This window comes from Protopterus annectens, chromosome 8.part0 (assembly GCF_019279795.1).
Source record: "Protopterus annectens isolate FY-2018-M chromosome 8.part0, PAN1.0, whole genome shotgun sequence".
NCBI classification, from domain to species: domain Eukaryota; kingdom Metazoa; phylum Chordata; order Ceratodontiformes; family Protopteridae; genus Protopterus; species Protopterus annectens.
The window spans coordinates 62,865,110-62,886,005 of NC_056741.1; the positions used below are offsets into that span (position 1 = coordinate 62,865,110).

General features: G+C 40.0%; 1 protein-coding gene across 2 annotated transcripts in view; it reads right to left on the reverse strand.

Annotated features, from left to right (window-relative positions):
* The window catches only part of LOC122808648, a 360,612-nt gene that overhangs the window by 95,332 nt on the left and 244,384 nt on the right, over window positions 1-20,896 (reverse strand). For both annotated transcript variants that reach the window (XM_044079618.1, XM_044079617.1), the window contains exon 5: window positions 1,246-1,500. In XM_044079618.1, the coding sequence (XP_043935553.1) occupies window positions 1,246-1,500 (255 nt within the window). The remainder of the gene's footprint in view (window positions 1-1,245; window positions 1,501-20,896) is intronic.

The following is a 20,896-nucleotide window of genomic DNA, read 5'->3' on the forward strand; positions in this document are numbered from 1 at the left end:
TTGTCAGAAATACTGTGTGAGCAAATTGGTGTAACTAAGGAAATTATTTTTTGAGCTATGATACAGAATCAGAATTGCCTAGACATAGTAAGGCCTTGTTGAGTTTAATTATGGTGTCTGCCAAAAAGCAATTATTAGAAAATGGAAATCAAAGTCTAAAACAACTTTACTAGAAGTAGTGAATATAGTAACAGAAATAAAACAACTGGAATTGGGATCTTTAGAAAAAGGTAGGAGCAAATTACATAGTAAAAAATGGGTATTGTGGGAAAAATACATGCAGAGGAGGAAAGAAGTTTAAAAAAGGCAGAATTTGAATGAGCTATGTAATATATGACCTACAATGACTGGATAGATTATAAATGATGCATAATGTTTGCAATTAAAATCGTGTCAATATGGTTTGTTTTTGTATATATAAATGTATGATTGCCTATGTCCTACGTGATAATTTAATAAATATGTTTCTTGCTTAAAAAGAAAGAATTCATTTTCCAGGGTATAATTTTGGGGTTGTGGTTTGGTATAATGATTAAGAAGGTGTTCACCTCATATACATAAGTTACAGGTTTGATTCTCACCAAGGGAAATTGGCTAGACTTAAAATGGCCCACAAGAGTAGCTAACTTAGTCCCTATCTATAAACTAAGGCCCCATTTGTTCAAGTTGGTAGTAGCTCAGATGGCTCTTAAAGATCCGGTAGCACTTACTGAAAAGAGTAGGGGGAGTTCTTCACTGCCTTGACCAAACAATGAGTCTCTCCTGTTAAGAGGTCATTGGCCTAATGAGACTAACTCAGTCAACAAAGTAAAAAGTAAATACAAACAGAAAAATTACACTGATATCTGGTTATCATTAATGTCAAGTGATCAGATAAATGGACGTTAAACATCTTAAGATTTATTTATAATATATTCTGGCATTGTTCCATACTAGAGAAAATTCAGTGTTACCACCCCCGTCAAGTTCCACGCTTGAGCTGTAATTCTAAAATGTTTATTTGGGCCTTGAGTCTGTTTCATGTTACATGCATCACACCAAAATCGTAATGACTGTTCTAAGAGTTGTAGACTTACAGTAAAGCCATGGTATCATAGTGATCTAGCAGGAAGGTTTGGGAGGTACAGAGTGATTAATCTGGTGTTTACTTTGTGTTTGCATACATTCAACAGCTAATATAATCTTACACTGAAATACATTGCAATATGACACAACAGAGAAAAACTATTTGGAAAAGACACATACCTAGGTTATAATCAGCACATACTTTCTTCTGTGTTTTGACATATAAACAGCATCTCCAGAGTCCAACAGGGTCTGCTGTTACATTAGGAAATGTGACGGTCAGCTCAGCAACACCCGTCTGGTCTAATACTTTATTGTACTGGGTACTGTTGATGATGTGGAACCAGGTCAGGCTCATAAACGGCAGTACATTAGACACTTGGCACGTCAGGTTCACATGTGTGCCAGTGGTAACTTTGCTCCAATAGTGTGTGACTGGAACAGATTAAAGATCAGCAATAACATTACAAAAACAAGCATTCAGAATCCAGCATAACACAGTCTTAGCAAATGCACATTTCTGAATGCCTCGCACATTTTAAAGATTTTCTGTCTGCATGTAAAAATAAACCTGCACAAGACAGCCCTTAAAACTGAATTCATTTGTTTAAAAAATATCAATTCATTCGAAGGCATTTTTAACAAATTATAGCAAAGCGTTGAGCTAGTTTAGCCAGCTGGTATGGCATCATAACAGGTACCGCTAGACTTCAGCTCACCTGACTTTAGGAAGACAAACTGTATTTTTATTTATTTTATTTTATTTTATTTATTTATTTATTTATGCATTTTAAATGGTATGTGGACTGGTATTATGACCCTTTCCAGCTATGACCCTGACATAAAGGAAAACAGGGCTACTGATGGCTAACAGCTATATAATGACTATATAGTTAAAAAAAATGTGGGCAAAAACTGGAGACAGATAAAAAAATAATAATACATACAGAATTCATTTAATAAATCCAAGTAACACAAGCATGAGCAATGCATGCTGGGTTATATAATATTGTATTTATGTTCTTCAGATTCCTTAAATATCTATAATGACAGATTACACTGTAACCTTTTGCGTCTTGTAACATTTACTGCCTTCAGTATCAGTGAGGTGAAGTCTGGTTCTCCGTCTCGTTGTTTAATATTTCAAGTCTTTTAGGAGCTGTTAGAAGGGGACTGATGCATCCAGATTTCCTGTTTTGTTTGTTTGTCAGTGGTCCACTAAATTTCGATTTTGTCTCATTGATATTATTCCAAGGAACCCTAAGGTAGGATGGTGGGAGTTACAAAATGAAAGGCAAGAACTGCAGTGGCAAATAAAATTAAATGCCACAGTACCACCAGGCTTCAATGAACATCCGTCTATCCTACCTATTGTAAAATCAAAGCACAAGAGTTAAAAGGTCAGGTATGTAATAGGGATACCTTTTATTGCTAACTATGCTTATTCATTTTATAATCTTGTCAAAGGTGCATCCCTCATTTTTACTTTCTTATGTGTACGTTGTAAATAAGACGGTAGTTTTTTCACTTTTACTATCCATTCTATACACTTCCTTCATTCTCAGAGTTTTTGATTTTTAAGGGGTTGTTTCCTTTTAACTTGCTTATAATTTTCTTAATGATTTAATGAGGATCACATGATTCTTTCACAAGCTTTCAGAATGTTTTTAAAGTTAGTAGAAATTTTGTTTTATTGTTGTGATGAAGTCCCATGCTACTTGGGATGAAATTGCCTGACATTTTAATTCACCTGTTAATAAAATTTAACAATTCACTGTGACTTATTATTTTTTTCTGGATAAAAGCATACCCTTTGGATGATCCCATTTCTGCTGAGTGACTACTAATTGAGCCTTGTTTGCTGCATTACACGTTTTAGATTTAGGCTCTACTTTCAAACTGTGTGTGTGTGTGTGTCTGTGTGTGTGTGTGTGTGTGTGTGTGTGTGTGTGTGTGTGTGTGTGTGTGTGTGTGTGTGTGTGTGTGCGCATGTGCGTGCATGTGTGTGTGTGTGTGTGTGTGTGTGTGTGTGTGTGTGTGTGTGTGTGTGTGTGTGTGTGTGTGTGTGTGTGTGTGCGCGCGTGTGCTGATGTATGCGACATGTGTCTGAGTGTGTTGTGCAATGGTAGTGTTAGGGAAAAAGTTTTTTAAGGTGAGGTGCAAGGTTAACAGCAGGATTAGGGTTAGCACACATTAGTAAAGTGGAGCTGATGGCCAAAGCATTCTGCAAATGCTACCCATGCAGCAATGTCTAGACATTGTGTCTCTCTAGTGCAGTACATTATTTTAATGTCTTTTTCTTTAACTTCTTTATACTCAAACAGTGTGACTGCGTGACTGCGTTATTCAGCATGGACAGCACAACAAGAAATATGCCTGTCTAAAGTTGATGTCAGTGCAAGAAACATGGAAGTAAACTTTCATCCCTTATAAGGATGGTTTCATTCACCTCGTCTGTTCCATAACATAACTAATGGATGCCCTCTGGTTTCTTGTTCATAAATTCATAGAAAGATAGTGGGCAGTTGGTCCAGTGGATCATTTGCAGCCTAACCATGCAATCCCCACTGCTACCTCCTCCTATCTGTTAGCAACAACAGAACAAGACCAAGAGTAAGTTTATGGATCCCCATCTACTCATCAAGATTATTAATGAAGAGAGTTAGGAAGCTGCTTTTTTAGACGTGGAGGGGAAGAGTGTGTTATAAGCATGGAGTTCTCTGGGACAGATATTAATCATATCAACAGGCTCTGTTTATGTTTTCATGTAAATTCAGGTCCCCAGAGTGGGTACTTGTGGTAATACCTGTTTTACAAACATGTAAGAGATCAAGCAGAACAGGATCATTTGCTGCTTTGTAGACCAAGACGAGATCATTATGCAAAAGTCTGTAAGAGATGTGCCAAGCCTGACCCTGATAATTAAAAGTCTGTCAGGGCTTATGGCTGCCCCATGTAGCATACAGAAAATATATTCAAGATTTCTTTGTAAGGAAATGTCAAGGGTTTTATAGTTGGGTGATAATGCTTGAATAGGTACATGCCAAAGAGGACATTATATTTTGAGTATAGCCCTGACAAATAAGGAATATAAAGGCACAATTATTTCTTTAGACCTGGAGGATATGCCTTTAGCAATTAGCTGGGCTAGGTAAAAATATTTGCTAATGCTAGACCATACATGGTGGTCAAAGTTGAGTTCAGTGTCCACAAATTTGCCTGGGTCAACAATGATAGTAAGTAGTTTAAGGGGGTATTATTTATGGGATAGGTGCAGGAGTGCTCCTGTTGCAGAAAGAGTGCACTAGTATATTTGTTTGCGTTAAGATTTATACACTGTTCCTGGAACCATGAGTTAATAAGAGATAGAGCCTTTTGAAGGATATGGATATCTTCAGGTGTGATGATGGCATGATATCTAGTGAGTTACACAGAGGGGTTATATTCCAGTCAGACAAGGTCTTGATAACGCCAGAGAGAAGACTGAAGACTGGTATCAAATACATTTTCCAGCTGCAGGCAGACAGTGTGCGCAGACTTGTGTTTGTTCATTGCCTCCATAAACTTCTCAAAGAGATTCACCAGGTTAGGCAGGCAGGATCTACTTTTTCCAAGACCAAATTCTTTCTTGTCCAAGGTTTCTAAGCTACCAATATTCATATTTATAGTTTATGTGTTTATGTGTTATCTTATCTTGCAAACGTTACTAGTAAGGCTAATTGGTCTGAATTCATAACACCACCCTTGTATATGGCTAACGTAACAGCATTTTGTCACGCCTCAGGTGCATACCCAATGAAGACTGTGCAGAGTGCAAGATGTCTGCGAAGGGTCAGTGAGGCAGCATTTCATATCAGTATCATATCAATGTGTTGGCTGGATCCATAAATCTAGTGCTCTTATTTTTGGACAGGTCTTGTAAGAGTTGATTGGGGGTGGTGTTTAATGGATAATAGGAAGAGGAGGAAAGCTGTAAGGGAAAAAAGAAGGCAGAAGTTTGAGCTGAAATTGTCTGCTAGTAAATTTGCAATTTACTCAAGATCAGAGTGGGAGGTACCAGGAGTGCAGTGCTGAGTATTGTTTGTAAGATTCGTGACGTAGTTTGACTGACAGCAAATAATAGTCAGTTATGCAATAAGTGAAGAGAGGCTCATGATAGGCACAGGGCTACTTCTGTTTCTGAAATGCACTGGGGTTATCCTTGGATACTGTAGCAGTCTTGATTTCATATTTTGTCTTGCAGGTTTTAATCCTTCACCTTAGCTCTTTGTTTACCATTTTGAGGTCATATTTAGTGTGGGAAGATTTGTGTATTGTTTTAAGGCTTACATTCTTATTTCTTGTTAGAGTTTGGTTATAAGCTGTTGAGCCTTCTCTAGCCTGTCACAAGAACATTTCTGGAACAGTCTTTCTATCTATTTCTGGGGAGTCAGAGAGGAGTCCTGTAATAGCCACAATATAAAACTGTAACTATGGAGTCTAGTAAATATCTGACTGCTGAAAATGCCTGGTGAAAGTCTAAGATCCACTTCTGGCAATATTACAAAAAATATTATTTGTTTTGTGCGTTAATTATATTGTTATTTGTACATCTGTTGTTATTTGGAGTACCTTGCACAACTGTGTTTTATGTACTGGTTGGCACTTGAGAATACTGTATAAAACATTTTTACATTCTGTAACAAAAGGTAGTGACAAAGGATGAAATGAAGTACATTTTTTTAACATTTTACTGTCTGCAGTTAGTGTTCTTATTAACGGGGTTACACTTCTAGAGAATTTCTGAAATGTGACCAAGACTGCTTCCTGCTTCTTCCAGAATGCCATAACAGAATGTTGGTAGAAACATTAACCCTTCTTCACCTCTTCAACAGATACAGTTTGTTTACCTTTCAGTCAAACTCAAAAGTATCTTTAGTACATGAATCATCACTGTTTTGCAAAAAATCTTTCTTTATCTGTAACTGTCACATTCTTGTTTTTGTTTCATGGCCTCACATGGCCTTTCTCCTTGTGCAACTTATTCTCTGCAGTCTTCCAACAATTAATCTATGATTTATTGTTCTCTGCTGCTGTGCTGTAGCTAAAATGTTCACTGAATTTATTGCATTCTGTTTCACTGAGCCATGAATATGAACATTTTGTTTTTATCCTCTTTATAAGCAGAGGTAAGATATTTAACATTTTATTGATGACTAGGTGTCAATTAGATGCCGAGTTAATAAAAGCATTCAGCTATAACCCAGTTATCTGAAGTGTTTCTATTTTGATATCCAATTTGTTGCCCTTAATTGAAGGTAAATAAAAGTGGTTTATCACAAACCAGCTACTATGAATTGTATTCCTTTAGACTGCCGGCTCTAATAAAATGCTTCCAGAGTGTCTTGTGATATGCTTTTTAAATAATACTACTTTGTCAAGCTCAGAACAGGACAGTAAGTCTTTCATGTACCTGTTTCAAGTGTAGAACTCATTCAGTATTTCAAAGAACTTCAGGGGGCCATGTCTAACAGGGACAGCTTTCAGTGGCTTATAATTACTTTCTTTGAATGTTCAGTGTTTTATTTATTTATTTAGTTAGTTATCTGTTTTTACCGTGGTAGTGCACTGATCAATACTGACCAATTTCAGGCTCAGCCCGGATGAACCACAAAACAATTTGCAAACAAAAAAAAAATGCACAAATGTAAGCGATAACAGAACAGATTAATTACATAAAAAAAAAAACTGTATATTTACATTCTAGTAGACAAACAAAGTGCAATGTACACTCAAGCAGAGTGTAATGTACAGTACAGTACGTGTGTATACACACACACACACACACACACACACACACACACACATATATATATATATATATATATATATATATATATATATATATATATATATAGACACGTACATACATGCACACATTTTCAAAAGTGGGTCAACCTTCAGGGAATCTTGACAGAGAGGAAAACATGCTCAGAAAGGAGATAGGTGAGGTGAACATTTTACATTTGGATCAATGTTGTGTAGTTGCTTTCTCCCCCTCTAGTAATTTGCAGATTGTGTGTATGGCTACCGCGTTCAGTTTCTGAAAACAGGAACTAAGTCCCTGCATTATATTCATTTGAAGTGTTATTCCTACAGCAGAGACATTTCTGGATATACTGTGGTTATTTATTTATTTACTTTAAGCCATGACGTGTAGCATTGTTGAATCTTGTCACTTTAATTGCTTATTGGCATGATGGTGAATGGACTCATTTTGATCAGTGTGGTTTATTCCAGACTGAATGATGCAAGAAGGTGATATGCCTACTAAACTGAGCGCACATGGTTTCATTTACAAGGATTTAGCCTGCCACTAAGAGGTCAGTCATGTTCCCTAATTATGTACTAAAAAAAAGACAGATGACTTTTTCGAAAGTCTGTAGCTCCCTCTAGTGTTTATTTTCTGTGTAAACAATTCAGCTCATGAGATACCTGTACTGCAGATGAAATATGTTTTACTTCTACAAGAATGTGATCTGTTGTTGCCAAGTTTGAATTTTAGTTGAGCTTTTTTTATCTTCTTTTCACCAGTGGATTACACCTTACTCCCAAGCCAAATCAGCACATTCTTTATTTTCCTGGTGGTGCATAAACCACTTCATGACAACACTCTTCTAGCTGTGTCTACATTTGCTGTTTACATTTTTGTTTCTTTCACTGGTTCAGTTGCTGTTTCATCTTCACTTTTGCAAATTAAAGTCCTATCTTATATACTGCATCTAATCTTTGTTATTTCTTGCCTGTTTTACACGTTAGGCATTTAAGAATATGTTTGTCCCAAATGTAACAAGTTTTTGTAACATAGTGACATCAGAGGCATATGAATGACATTAGTAACATGCCAGTGATATGTGAATACAAGTTACAAATCAATGTTTACATTCTTTTCAATGAAGCAGGTGCCAACAATGACATTTTCTTCCCTAGCATCCTTGCATTTAATTCTACTCTCTCTAACTCCACTTTATTATCTTCCTTTTTTCCACCTTTTTGCCTGATGCTTTTCAAACTAATGTAATTTCCTTCATGTTGCCTTCAAATATCTCTAGCACCCTTCACCCTGCTTAACCTCATTTTTTTATCCTGCATGTCCTTTGAATGCATCCTTCGGTTTCCTTTGTCCACCACAGTTGGGATCCAGTGTCAAAGCATATGTGTGAAAAAGACCTTCAGGTTTGTTGGAAATGAATGTAAGAGTTTTTTACCAGATTATAACTGCTGTGATCCAGTACAGAAGCTAGGTCTAGGAAGTGACGTCTGCTACAAAAAGCCTGGCGGTTGGGTCTTTCACATAATCAAGCCACAATCAGATCAAAATGGAGAGAAGAGCAGCCACTGAATGCACTACCAGCAGGACAGACCAAAGAAATGGAGACCCTGACAAAGGAAAGTGACTTTAGGGACACAAAGATCATCTAACTATCTAAGGAAAGTGCCTATGGCAGAAGAGTAATGCCATGAATGGTTTCCTTGAGCTCACCTCTGTGTACAGCTTCACCTCTGGATCTAGGAGAGTTATGGTCCCTAGGACACATTGCCAAGTATTCTCCCTATGTTCCAATGTTCCTAATCAGGTATGATCTAACCATTGATGGCAGCAGCCCAAGGTGGTAATATATTCTGCCAGTAGGAAGTTTTATTCAGCTTTATATGTTTTTGCTTTTGGTACCTAACAGATTGAATTGATTATGAAACAATTTAAGTTAAATGATCAGCTGGTTATTGCTGCTTTAGTGTTCCATTCTTTTTTCTCCTTGGTCTTTGCTCTGCTTGTTTGATACAGCTTATACCATTAAGAAACAATGTTGTTCCGTTAAGATTGTCTTAGACAGCTTGTACCATTACGATTGTGAAACAATGTCGCTTTGCCTGACTGTTACAGTTTGTACTATTGTGAAATAATGTTGCTTTGCTCATATTGCTTGAGATAACTTGTATCATTGTGAAACAATGTTGTTTTGCTCAGATTGACACAGCTTATAATATTATGAAACAATGTTGCTTTGCTCTTATTGTTTGAGACAGCTTTGTACGATTGTGAAACAATGTCGCTTTGCTCTGATTGTTTGAAGCAGTGTGTACCATTGTGAAACAATGTTGCTTTGCTCTGATTGACACAGCTTCTACAATTGTAAAACAATGTTGCTTTGCTCTCATTGTTTGAGATGGCTTGTACCATTGTGAAACAATGTTGCTTTACAATAATTTCCTATTAATAAAGCTTCTTCTGTCTGCTACTGTACTACTGCTACTGTGGTCTATTTCCTTATCATAACTTGCTTTGTTAACCTGATGTACAGCAGATTTGGTGCTGCTTTCTTAATATTATTATTATTATTATTTCAGCAGAGCCAAAACATGGTCCATATAGATCAGCGCTCTACCTCAGTCAACAAATTCAAGTAAAAATACAAATAAATACATAATAGTGCATTTTTTTTAAATCTGGGACTTGAGAATGTGGAGTACCTCCTTTGGAACCAAACAGAATTCTGTAAATCGCCACTCTCAGGGACTGTGATGTTATGTTAAGCACTTAGAATGAGCTGCTATCTTTTAGTTCACTGGTTATGTTTGCATTTGGTACTTTGTGTCTCAGGTATTTAATCCTGCCTGCATTTGTTTGCTGGCTTGAGAAACTTGCAGCAAATAACTTACTGGCTGCAGTTTACATGAAACTGAAGCACTCACCCTTAGTCTGGAACACTTCAGTTTACCAGTTCAGTGAGTACCTAACCTGGACATTCTGAGATAGAACAGTTTTCATTTCTGTTGTGAGATTTGTTTTCAGCAACTATTCCATTTTATTTAATTAATATAGCGGATCAGAGTCAGATCTCCAGTCATAACCAGCTTATTGTGTGTTCAAGATATTTTGAACACATACTAAAGGGTTGTGATCATGCCGTGGTGGTACGGCGGTAGCATTGTTACCTCACAGCAAGAGGTTCTCCCGTTCGATTCTTGGCTGGGCTTGGGAGTACCTTCTGTGTGGAGTCTGCATGTCCTCCCAGCGGTTGAGTAGCGTTCGAAAGACATGCGTGCGTAAATGGGTTTGCCTTCATTGAAGGTTGAGCGTCGAGCTGGCACCTCGGCATTTCATAAAAATCATCTGCCAATCATTAGCGGACCGGAGTTCCGCTGTGGCAACCCCTTACCGGGAAAAGCCGAAAGACAAACAACAACTAAAGGGTTGTGATCAGAGACCCAGTCCTAATTCTTTCTAGTGCACAGAGCTCTACCTGCTTCATGTAGTGCCACTTACTGTGCAACATGTTTTATTCGCTTTGAAATCTAGTAAATCACTTATCAAACAAGTCAGCATCAGCACACCTCAAAATATTTGCTTAAGAATTCTGTGGATACAAATGATCAACATTGGAACAGCTTTTAAATATTTCTCAAATTCATTTAAAAAATTAATAGAACAACATGTTTTGTATCAACATGCGTTTTCTCAAAAATAACCAGCTTTTAAATATTTCTCAAATTCATTTAAAAAATTAATAGAACAACATGTTTTGTATCAACATGCGTTTTCTCAAAAATAACCAGCTTTTAAATATTTCTCAAATTCATTTAAAAAATTAATAGAACAACATGTTTTGTATCAACATGCATTTTCTCAAAAATAAGAAGAGTGAGACTGTAATTCTAGCATTTTGACTGACAGTAATCTAAGTGATTTAACAGAAAATCAAAACAATTAATGAGAGACACAACAAAAATATGACAGAAACTCTGGGACGCTTAAGAGGCATGGGTAAGCAGGCAGAAACAAAGCTGTTTTACTTTCTGTTGCTGTTATTTGCAGGTCAGCACTGTCTGTTGTTAGTCCCTAGCATAAAATATAATCAGGCTGGAGTGCCTCCTGTGTGGAGTCTGCATGTCCTCCAAAGACATGCGTGAATGGGCGTGCCTTCGCTGAAGGTTGGGCATCAGGATGGTAACTTGGCACCATAAAAAATCGACTGCCAATCATTAGCGGACAGAGTTCCACTGTGGCGACCCCTAACCGGGAAAAGCTGAAAAGACAAACAACAACAACAATGTTTAGGGTATGTATGTGTAACAATTATTATACACCCCCCCAAGCACAGCGACAATCAGGTCTCAAGCTAGAAAAGCACTTGACATGTTTCTCTTTTATCAGATATTAGACCATAATCACAGTGTTCAATGCAATAATAGTATGTCTATGAAATATATTTATTTCATTTTTATGCATTTCAATTTTCTCATACCTTGTAAAGTGCATAAGTCTTAAGTGCTCAAGTAAACGTGGACTTGAGTCATGCATGTTTCAGACTGCTACAGCTGTCTGACTTCTCTTTGCTAGTCTGCTGAACTATGTATATATCATTAACTGACATAAAATGTCATAAGTGCTTCTCTAACCCTTCTCTACAACTTACATTTGCTAGTTCCCTACAGATTACCATTTCAAGTACTTTATTAATTTACACAGAATCTTTTACTACACAGCCTGCATTCACTGATCTGTCCTGGCCAGATGTGTGCAAAGGTGCCAGTCTCCTGGAGTATATTGGGAGCAAATACTTGCCCCACCTGGTTGGAATACACCTGGAAAATATCTAGATGACTCAATATGCCATCATTGTAAATATTGAATATCAGTCACCAAGCTTCAGATGTGTTGAGGAATAAATCACCATGGCCCTAGTGACTTGAGTTTGATTAGATGCTTGTCTGCTAGATGGAGCTGGCAGGGATGAATGGGAATGTCCATCCTGAGGGGAGGGTGGGGCAGAGCAGGATGCAGATCACCAAAGTCCATGAAAGGAGGGTCAGCATCAAGTTATGTTTCCTGGGATAGGCTTTCACTTCACCAAGTCAATGTTTGGTGGTAACTTTCAATAGTGAATGCATGAATGAAGGTACTCACAAAGGGAAGGCATTGTGGTTCTCCATGGTGACACAGATAGCATATCCCCCTACCCAGGAGGTTGGGGTTAGGTCATAAAAATGTTGTCATTTCCAGGATACCAGCAACAACACAAGCAACTGTCCCAGATGCCTGTATGATGAACCCTCTTGGGGAAATCACACCCCTGTACTGTACTGGGGGAATGTGTAGGCAATTTCTAACTGGAAGAGTTTTGATGGTTGTCAGGTATGGGGGCAAGTATGCACCAAGGGAAAAATACTGAAGATCAGTCATTAAATGAATATTATAGCTTCCTTTTTAATTTTAAGTCTCCTACACCTTTGGTTGCATTCCTTTCCCAATATTTGTTTTATTCCCTTCAGGATCATGAGGGAGCCAATCTCTGCCTTGCAGTGAGTGGACGTGAGGCAAAGGAGCTAATCCTGGTGGGTGTTCCAGTATGTCACATGATGCACGCGCGCACACATACACACACACACACACACACACACACACACACACACACACACACACACACACACACACACACAGAAACACACTCATCCAAACATACTCTGACAAATAAGAGGCTTGCCAGCCTTATCTCTGGGACACAAAAGGAAGGCAGAGCACCTTTACCTGTCTGTTATTCACAGATGTACCTGTTGTGCTTTGTTCAGCATATGTGAAAATAAACCTATTCTGTTCAAGTGAACCACACTGTCACCAAACGTATTAGCTGCTTATGTTTTGGACCTTGTGGAGTTTGGTTCCTATACACTGGTTAACTGCTGAGCTTCAGAGCTGTAGTGACACTTAAAATCTTACTAGAGAAAAGGGGTAATCATGTTATCTCAGTGCTGGGCAGGGGGTTGATGTGATTGGTTGAGGGGATGATGTAATCTGAGATCCCACTAGATTTAGTTGTTTGCTTTGTACATTAATCTTTTTTAGTAAGTTTTTGTAACAGTATAATAAAGATTCCAGCAGCGCAGCAATAGGGACAATGCTTTCATATGTTAGGTAGTGAGCTATATGTATGAATGTTTTCATGCATTTGTCCTGATCTTCTAATGGAGGGTAGTACATTACAATCACTATCTCTCTCAGGTATTTTTCATTTCATCAAATCAGGCATGGCTTTTGACTCCAGAGTTTCTCAGAAAGGCTGTGAATTAAACTACACTACAAGTCTCTGTAAAGTTAAGCCCTTATATTACTTCTGAACTGTCAACCCTCACTTACCAGATGTACTTCTTTACATTTGCATATCTCATCTTTTTGAAAGGTGTTATCTGCTTAGATTTTGAGAATCCCTTTGACATTCTTAAGTAATTTTATAAACTTGCCCACCTTCTCACATTTCATTTCCACAAGAGTATGTGCTTATTAACCTGCTCTGGCACCTGACGTAGAGATTCAAGTGTAGTGCCAACACAAGTTTTTCCTTCTATGGCCAGTTTCCTGTTTGTATGGAACTAGGTTACTGCAACTTAATATGGAATCCAAATGTGGTTTAATCTGGCTTTACCAGAAAGGCTCATCCAGACTCTGCTACACTTTGCTGTGAAGGAAAGGTTAGTTTGCTTTTATTTTTTGTATTACTTTTCTATATTTTGAATACTGTAGTTTGTTTTCTTTACCTTGTGTTTTGCTTGCATTCTGTTTTAATAGCATATTAAAACTTCAAAAGAGACCACAGCTCTCTCTGTTCTGAGTCAGGCAGAAATAAGAACTGATTAATTAAGGACTCATTCATAAGACAGAAGAGGTCACTTAAGGTTAATCACTTGTTAACAGAGGGGGTGGAGCTAGGAACTAAAATTTCTATTTAAGGAGTAAACTAAAACATTTCAGAGCTTTACCAGAAAGGCTCATCCAGACTCTGCTACACTTTGCTGTGAAGGAAAGGTTAGTTTGCTTTTAGTTTGCTTTTATTTTTTGTATTACTTTTCTATATTTTGAATACTGTAGTTTGTTTTCTTTACCTTGTGTTTTGCTTGCATTCTGTTTTAACAGCATATTAAAACTTCAAAAGAGACCACAGCTCTCTCTGTTCTGAGTCAGGCAGAATTTTTTCCCGCCCTCTCACCCATTTAAGTTGTCTTGTTAAATACCACTGTCTTTCTAGTTGCCCGCCTCTTATGTTAATCTGACCATATATCTCATTTCTCTCTACTTTCACTGGCTTATGTGAGTAATCACAAAATCGTCATTTTTGAAATCCCACCCCTTCAATTATTTAAATTTATTGGCCATCCTACAGTATTTCATAGTACCAAAATACAAAAGTGCCCACCCCTTTCAATCCATCTTGCTGTTTTAAAAATAGTAACTCTCCACTAAACCTTAACTTTTTAAACAGGTAAAACTCAAGTTACCTACTTTCACATCTAACTTCTCTAGTGCACACTGCATTCTTTTCAATCTTACCTTTAAGCATCCCTGTGACTAGCACTTTCTCTAATACCTGCTGGAAAGCACTAGGAAGCCTTAAACTCATACAAACAATGAACTCTCCTTGTTAACAAGGAGAAATTAATAGTAGGCACTAAACAGCCTATAATTGCAAAGTACCTTGCTAAGGAAACAGCTCCTATACTTTACAAAGAAAAAAAAGCCCCAAACCAGGCATGTCCAAGGGTCAGCTTCTGGTGATTTCTCCTGTCCACCTGGTGAATCTGGGCATACTGGGGCAATGCAGCAATTGCCTCATGTACACAGACAACCCTCTCCTCCTACCACCCAACACTACAACCTGTGAGAGATGCACTTACATAGCCAAAATGGAAGCAAAGCTCTCTCCACCCAAGATTGTGCTAAACAGTCAAGAGGAGAAGGTTAACACCCACACTACACCTCAAGCAACACATAGCCCTTCTAAACCCACACCACCAACACCCACATATAGCAACACTAAATCCACATATGCAGAGGCCCTTAACTGTAACCTGCCCAAGCAACAAAGACCTCTGAAGCTGAAACGCAAACAAACACCAATCACAACCAATGTGTCACATAGTTCACAACACCAGTGTGCCACCCAGCAACAGCCCCTAAGGCAAGACAATATACCTAACACTTTAGTCATAGGCGACTCTATACCGTCCGGCACACTGATGTCCCTCTCACCAGGTTGAATAAGGAGAAAATTACAGTCAGCTGCCTGTCGGGTGCCAGGATCCGCCACATAACGCATGCACTCAAGTCACTCCACAACAAGTACAAATATGACTCTGTCATTGTCCATGTTGGAGTGAATGACTTGAGACGTACCTCCCTGGACTACATGAAAAGAGACATGGAAGAGCTCTCGGATCATGTGGCCCAGGCAGGTATGACCCTAGCCCTGAGTAGCATCCTGCCTTCGCCCAGAATGATACCACAATATAAGGATAAAATGATTGACTTCAACAATTGGCTAAGCTTATGGTGTCATTCAAAGGGGATCCAGTATCTGTCTGCCTGGGATGACATGATTGACAGACCACGATGCTTTGCCAGAGATGGTCTGCACCTGTCGCCCTGGGATTCAGGTTACTGGCTAAGGCTCTTGCCACCCCTATAGTGCCTTTTTAGGCAAACTTCAAAGGACAAAACCACCACCGTAACAGGTACAAGCATGCAAAATCTGAAGGTAATGCTACTCAATGCTAGAAGTCTAAACCTCAAAATGCACTCTCTCGAGGCACTCCTAAAAATGGAGAACATCGATATCTGTGCAGTAACTGAGACCTGGTTCAAGGCTCCAGAGAGCACCCCTGCAATACCAGGCTACAACTCTTACCACACTTTTCGCCACCAAACCAGGACCGAAACACTAAAGGTGGAGGAGTGTCAATATTCACCAAGGATATTCACACCACCAGGCTAGATGGCCAACACAATGTGTCTGAAATTCTCCAAGTGCAACTAACACTAGGTAAGACTGCAATCCAAATTGTAGCTTGCTACAGATCCCCCACCATACCCCAAGATTCTCACTACACCTTTCTAAACATACTGGAAAATATTAAGATAGAACCAAACACCCTAATACTGGGTGATTTTAACTACCCTGCCATTAACCGGGAAAACTACTCATGTCCCAACACCTTTGCACAACGGTTCTTGGAATTCATAAATTCCAACACCCTGGATCAACTAATCCATAGTCCTACCAGGGGCTCCAATATCCTAGTCCTGGTCATTACCAACATGGGAAATCAATGCTCCATACCTATGGTCACCCCCTCGTTAGTCAGGTCTGACCATAAGCTAATCACCCTTAACATCCACATCCCACCCCCACCCCCAGTAAAGAAACCACCATAAAAAACTTCTCCAAAGCCAACTTCATGCTACTCAAGTCAGAAGTGACAAACTTCATGACACCCATGCAGACGGGAACTGAAACTGCTGAATCCTACACTAAGGCACTGTACGAGCACATCCACTCATGCATGAATCGTGCCATCCCAAATAGAACCAAAATGCTCTCATCCAAAACAAGGAAGCCAATCTGGTGGTCCCCTGCCATAAACAAACTTTACAACAAAAGGAAGAAACTTTTGCAGAAAAGAGGAAAATCCCAGGATGCAAAAACTCCCTTACTAGCCTCAGTAAGAAACTGAGATGCCTCATAAAATCCTCCAAAGCTAGTTACGAAAATAAAATTGCCAAAGATTCCAAAGACAACCACAAAGCATTCTATAACTATGTCAAAATCTAAATGGCAATGCTCAGATCTGCTCTGAGCTAAAACAGAATGGCATTAAATATACTGATCCAAAGGATATTGCCAATATCCTGGCAGATCGATTCAGTGCCAACTTCACCCCCCTCTCACCCCTAAATGGCCCATCTCAATACCGGAAGATTGCCAAATTCCAGTAATAACGGCCACACAGGTACAAAACGCACTCTCTAAAGCCAAGAATACAGCATCCATGGGACCAGATGACATCCCGGGCTGTGTAATACATGAACTACAATATGAACTGGCACCTCACCTAAGTGTCATGTTTAATCATAGCCTCACCTCAGGTTTCGTGCCCACTGAGTGGCGCAGAGCTACAGTTATCCCAATCCACAAGGGGGGATCCACCTTGGATCCCGGAAACTACCGTCCCAATCAGTCTGACAAGCCTTATCTGCAAGGCCATGGAGCGTATTATCATGGAACTTATAAACAAAGACATTGGCAACCTTCAAACACTGGACCCCACCCAGTTTGGGTTTGTGAAGGGCCGATCTTGTCTCCTGAACCTGATTAACTTCTTTGAATCAGTCTCCAGAGCCATGGACAAGGGTAAGGTGGTCCACACAGCCTATCTAGACCTTGCCAAGGCCTTTGACACCATCCCCACTCTGGAATCATAGATAAACTTACTAAGTTGGGCATTAATCCCTATGTCACCCAATGGGTTGCTAAATGGCTTACTGATAGAACCCACACTATAAAAGTAGCTGACTCCAAATCCAGCTCCAGACAAGTGACAAGTGGAGTACCTCAGGGTTCAGTCCTGGGGGCGCTCTTGTTTGGCATCTACTTCTCTGAAGTACAGGTCAACACTAAGGGACTCTGGCTAACAAAGTTTGCAGATGACTGCAAACTGGGAGCCATTATTGAATCCCAAATGATGTGGATACTCTACAAAGGGGCCTTACAGAAACAGATGCTTGGTGCCAGAGCCATGGGCTCAAGCTCAATGCCAAGAAATGTATTGTTATCCCCTTTGGGAAAAACATGTATCCATGAATTACCATATAGGTGGCAGTACACTAAACACAGAAAGTGTGATAAGAGACTTAGGGACACAGGTGGACAGTGGTCTCACCTTCGATAACCACATCGCCACAACGGTCAGGAAATCCTTCTATGTGGCACACCTCATCACGAAGGGCTTTTCATCCAGAAAAAAGGAGGTCATTGTCCCACTGTACTCATCCCTCATTAGACCCATTATAGAATACAACGCCCCATTTGGTATGTACCTCTCAAGACATCTGCAACAACTGGAAAGGCCTCAGAAATACCTCACTAAAAGAATCACAGGCCTAAAGCAGATGCCCTACGCTGACCACCTTAAAAAACTCCAGCTATACTCTGTCGCATATCGTCTACTCAGAGGCGATCTCTGCTTAACATACAAGGCCATGTCAAACCCAGAGCTGTTGGACATGCTACACTTAAAGAAATCCCAATCCGTCAGAGCTACACGCTCCAGGGATCTAAACCTTGTCATCATAATAAACAAAACATGCTGGAGGGATAGGTTCCTGACCCAGAGACTCCCCAGACTCTGGAATAGATTGCCCATACATATCAAGCAGAGTGCCTCTTTGGACCTCTTCAAAAGGAACCTTGACGACTGGATGGGAGAAAGGAAATTCACCCCAGGGATCACGTCAGTCGCCCTGCTAGACAGGGGTCCAGGAAAGTAAATAATGTGGGAAGAAATAGCCAGGGAATTGTTATGGCTAGGCTTGTATAGGCCCTAGGGCTGATAGCCTAGTACCAACCTATGAACCTATGAACCTTTTTCTTACAAAGAACCATGTAATGTGTTTTTTTACTGGAGATTCAATACGTGTGTTGCAGTAATCCATTCCTTTTCTTATTACCATTACTGCTTTATTACCATTACTGCTTTATTACCATTACTTGCATATCTCTTAACTCACCTCTCAGTATTTCCTCATTTAATTATTTGTTTTTAATCCAAAAAAAGGTAAGTGGGTCTGAGGACAATACTCCATTACAAACTTTTTCTGGGAGTGCAATGAGCTGGCAGACTTTAAAGATTCCCTGCACACTGCTCTGTCAGATATGCTGGGTGAGCAAATTGGCATATCTAGGGAAATTATGTTTCTGAACGGTGATACAGAACTGGAATTAACTCACCTCTCAGTATTTAGTAGTAGTGGAATAATGAGACCAGATGGCTTAGTGGTTAAGGTCTTTGCCTCCAATGCACAAGGTACAAGGTTCGATCCTGACCTCCGACTAATGCCTGTTTGGACTTTGCATGTTCTCTCTGTGTCTCTGTGGGGTTGCTCCCATGTTCGAAAAACATGCTGAGTGTTTTCCATCTCAAACTCACCAATGAATGGAGCTGTGGGCAGCAGCACAGACTCTACATGGTGCCCAATGGGGGGAAGAGTTGTAAAAAGACCAATTGCTTTGGGCATCTATTGTGGTGCGCAGTATCCTCAAGATAGGAGAACACGGATCACAAACTGCATGCCGTGGCAGGGCTAGCCACTCGACAGTGTAAAATATGTCTCTAGGCGATTCAGTCATGTTGACTGTCGCCAAAAATGGGCATGGGTAGTTACCAGTGATAAGTGGGTTGAGGACCTGGCCTACTCTCTGACCCATGCCAGGGACCCATGCTAATGGTGTGCCCCTATTGGCCAGTGTGTGCCCACCATAAAAGCCCAGTCAATAGGCTACTGGCTGGCCAGTGTCTAGTTGCCCAGCCTGGGTTACCTGGGATAGCTCTGTTGAGTGAAAGCTGGACATAAAACCAACCAACCTGCCAAACATGAACTGAGAATTGCTACGCTTAATGTAGGTTCACTGACAGGATGCAGCTTAGAAGTGGATGACATGATGATACGGAGGAGGCTGGGCATCCTATGTATCCAAGAGATGAGATGGAAGGGCAGTGCAACAAAGCAACTTGGCTTGGGATCCAAACTCTACTACTCAGGTGGTGGACAGGCTAGAAATGGTGTAGGAATTGTGGTGAGACAGAGGCTTCAGAAGTCAGTGAGGGATATCATCAGAATTAATGACAGACTCATGGCAATCAGACTCCAGTGTAATGATAGGACAGTATTCATAATCTCAGCCTATGCCCCACAGCAGGGCTGTGATAGTGAGGAAAAGAGTGCATTCAGACAGCATGCAGGACCTACTAGATAAAGCAGGACAACATGAATTGGTGTTGATAATGGGTGACTTAAATGCACATATCTGGACTGACAGAACAGGATATGAGGACTGCCTGGGTCCACATGGGTGGAGCAATAGGAATAAAGAAGGAGAAACCATTCCAGACTTCTGTCTGGCAAATGGCTTGATAGTAGCCAACACATGGTTCAGAAAGAGAGACAGTCACAAGATCACATACAAGAGTAGCCAACATGCAACTCAGGTAGACTTCCTCCTAGTAAGGAAAAGGCACTGGGGTAGAATCCATGATTGCAAAGTCATCCCCAGTGAAACAGTCGGTTCACAGCATAAACCAGTAGTTGTCACAATCAGCTGCAAGCAGTGGTCAGAGAAGGCTCTAAGGTCAACAGAGACCAGGCTGAAGACCCGGAAGTTGACTGGAGAGAAAGTACAGCAGTTCAAGGAATTACTCAGGGCTCTAGCACCCCAAGAAGAGGAGGAAATAGGTGGAGTTGAAGAAGAGTGGCAGCGCCTAAAAACAGCATGTGTTAGGACTACAGAAAAGATATGTGGCCGAGCCAGGTATGGAAATAAGGTACATAAGGAAAGCTGGTGGTGGAATGCAGAAGTGCAGGAAGTAATCAAAAGAAAGAAGGAGTGCAGGAAGAAGTGGGAGATAGAAAAGACTGACCAAGCTAGGAAGGACTACTGGTTTGCTAACAAAGAAACTAAGAAAGAAGTTGCAATAGCAAAGAATAGGGCATCAGAGGCACTCTGTCAGCTTCTGGAAAGTGACTCAATAAGGGGCACAAAGAAACTATACCAGGTTGCAAGACAAAGACAGAAAGATAAAGAAGATAGTCAGACACCCTTCATAAGGGATTCCAGCAACAACCTGCTTACCAGCCCACAGGACATCAAAGGCAGATGGAAGGAGTATTTTCAGCTGCTTCTGAATGAAGAAAACCCCACAGAAGCGGTACTGCCCCAGAAACAGCCTACAATGACAGTAGAAGAGG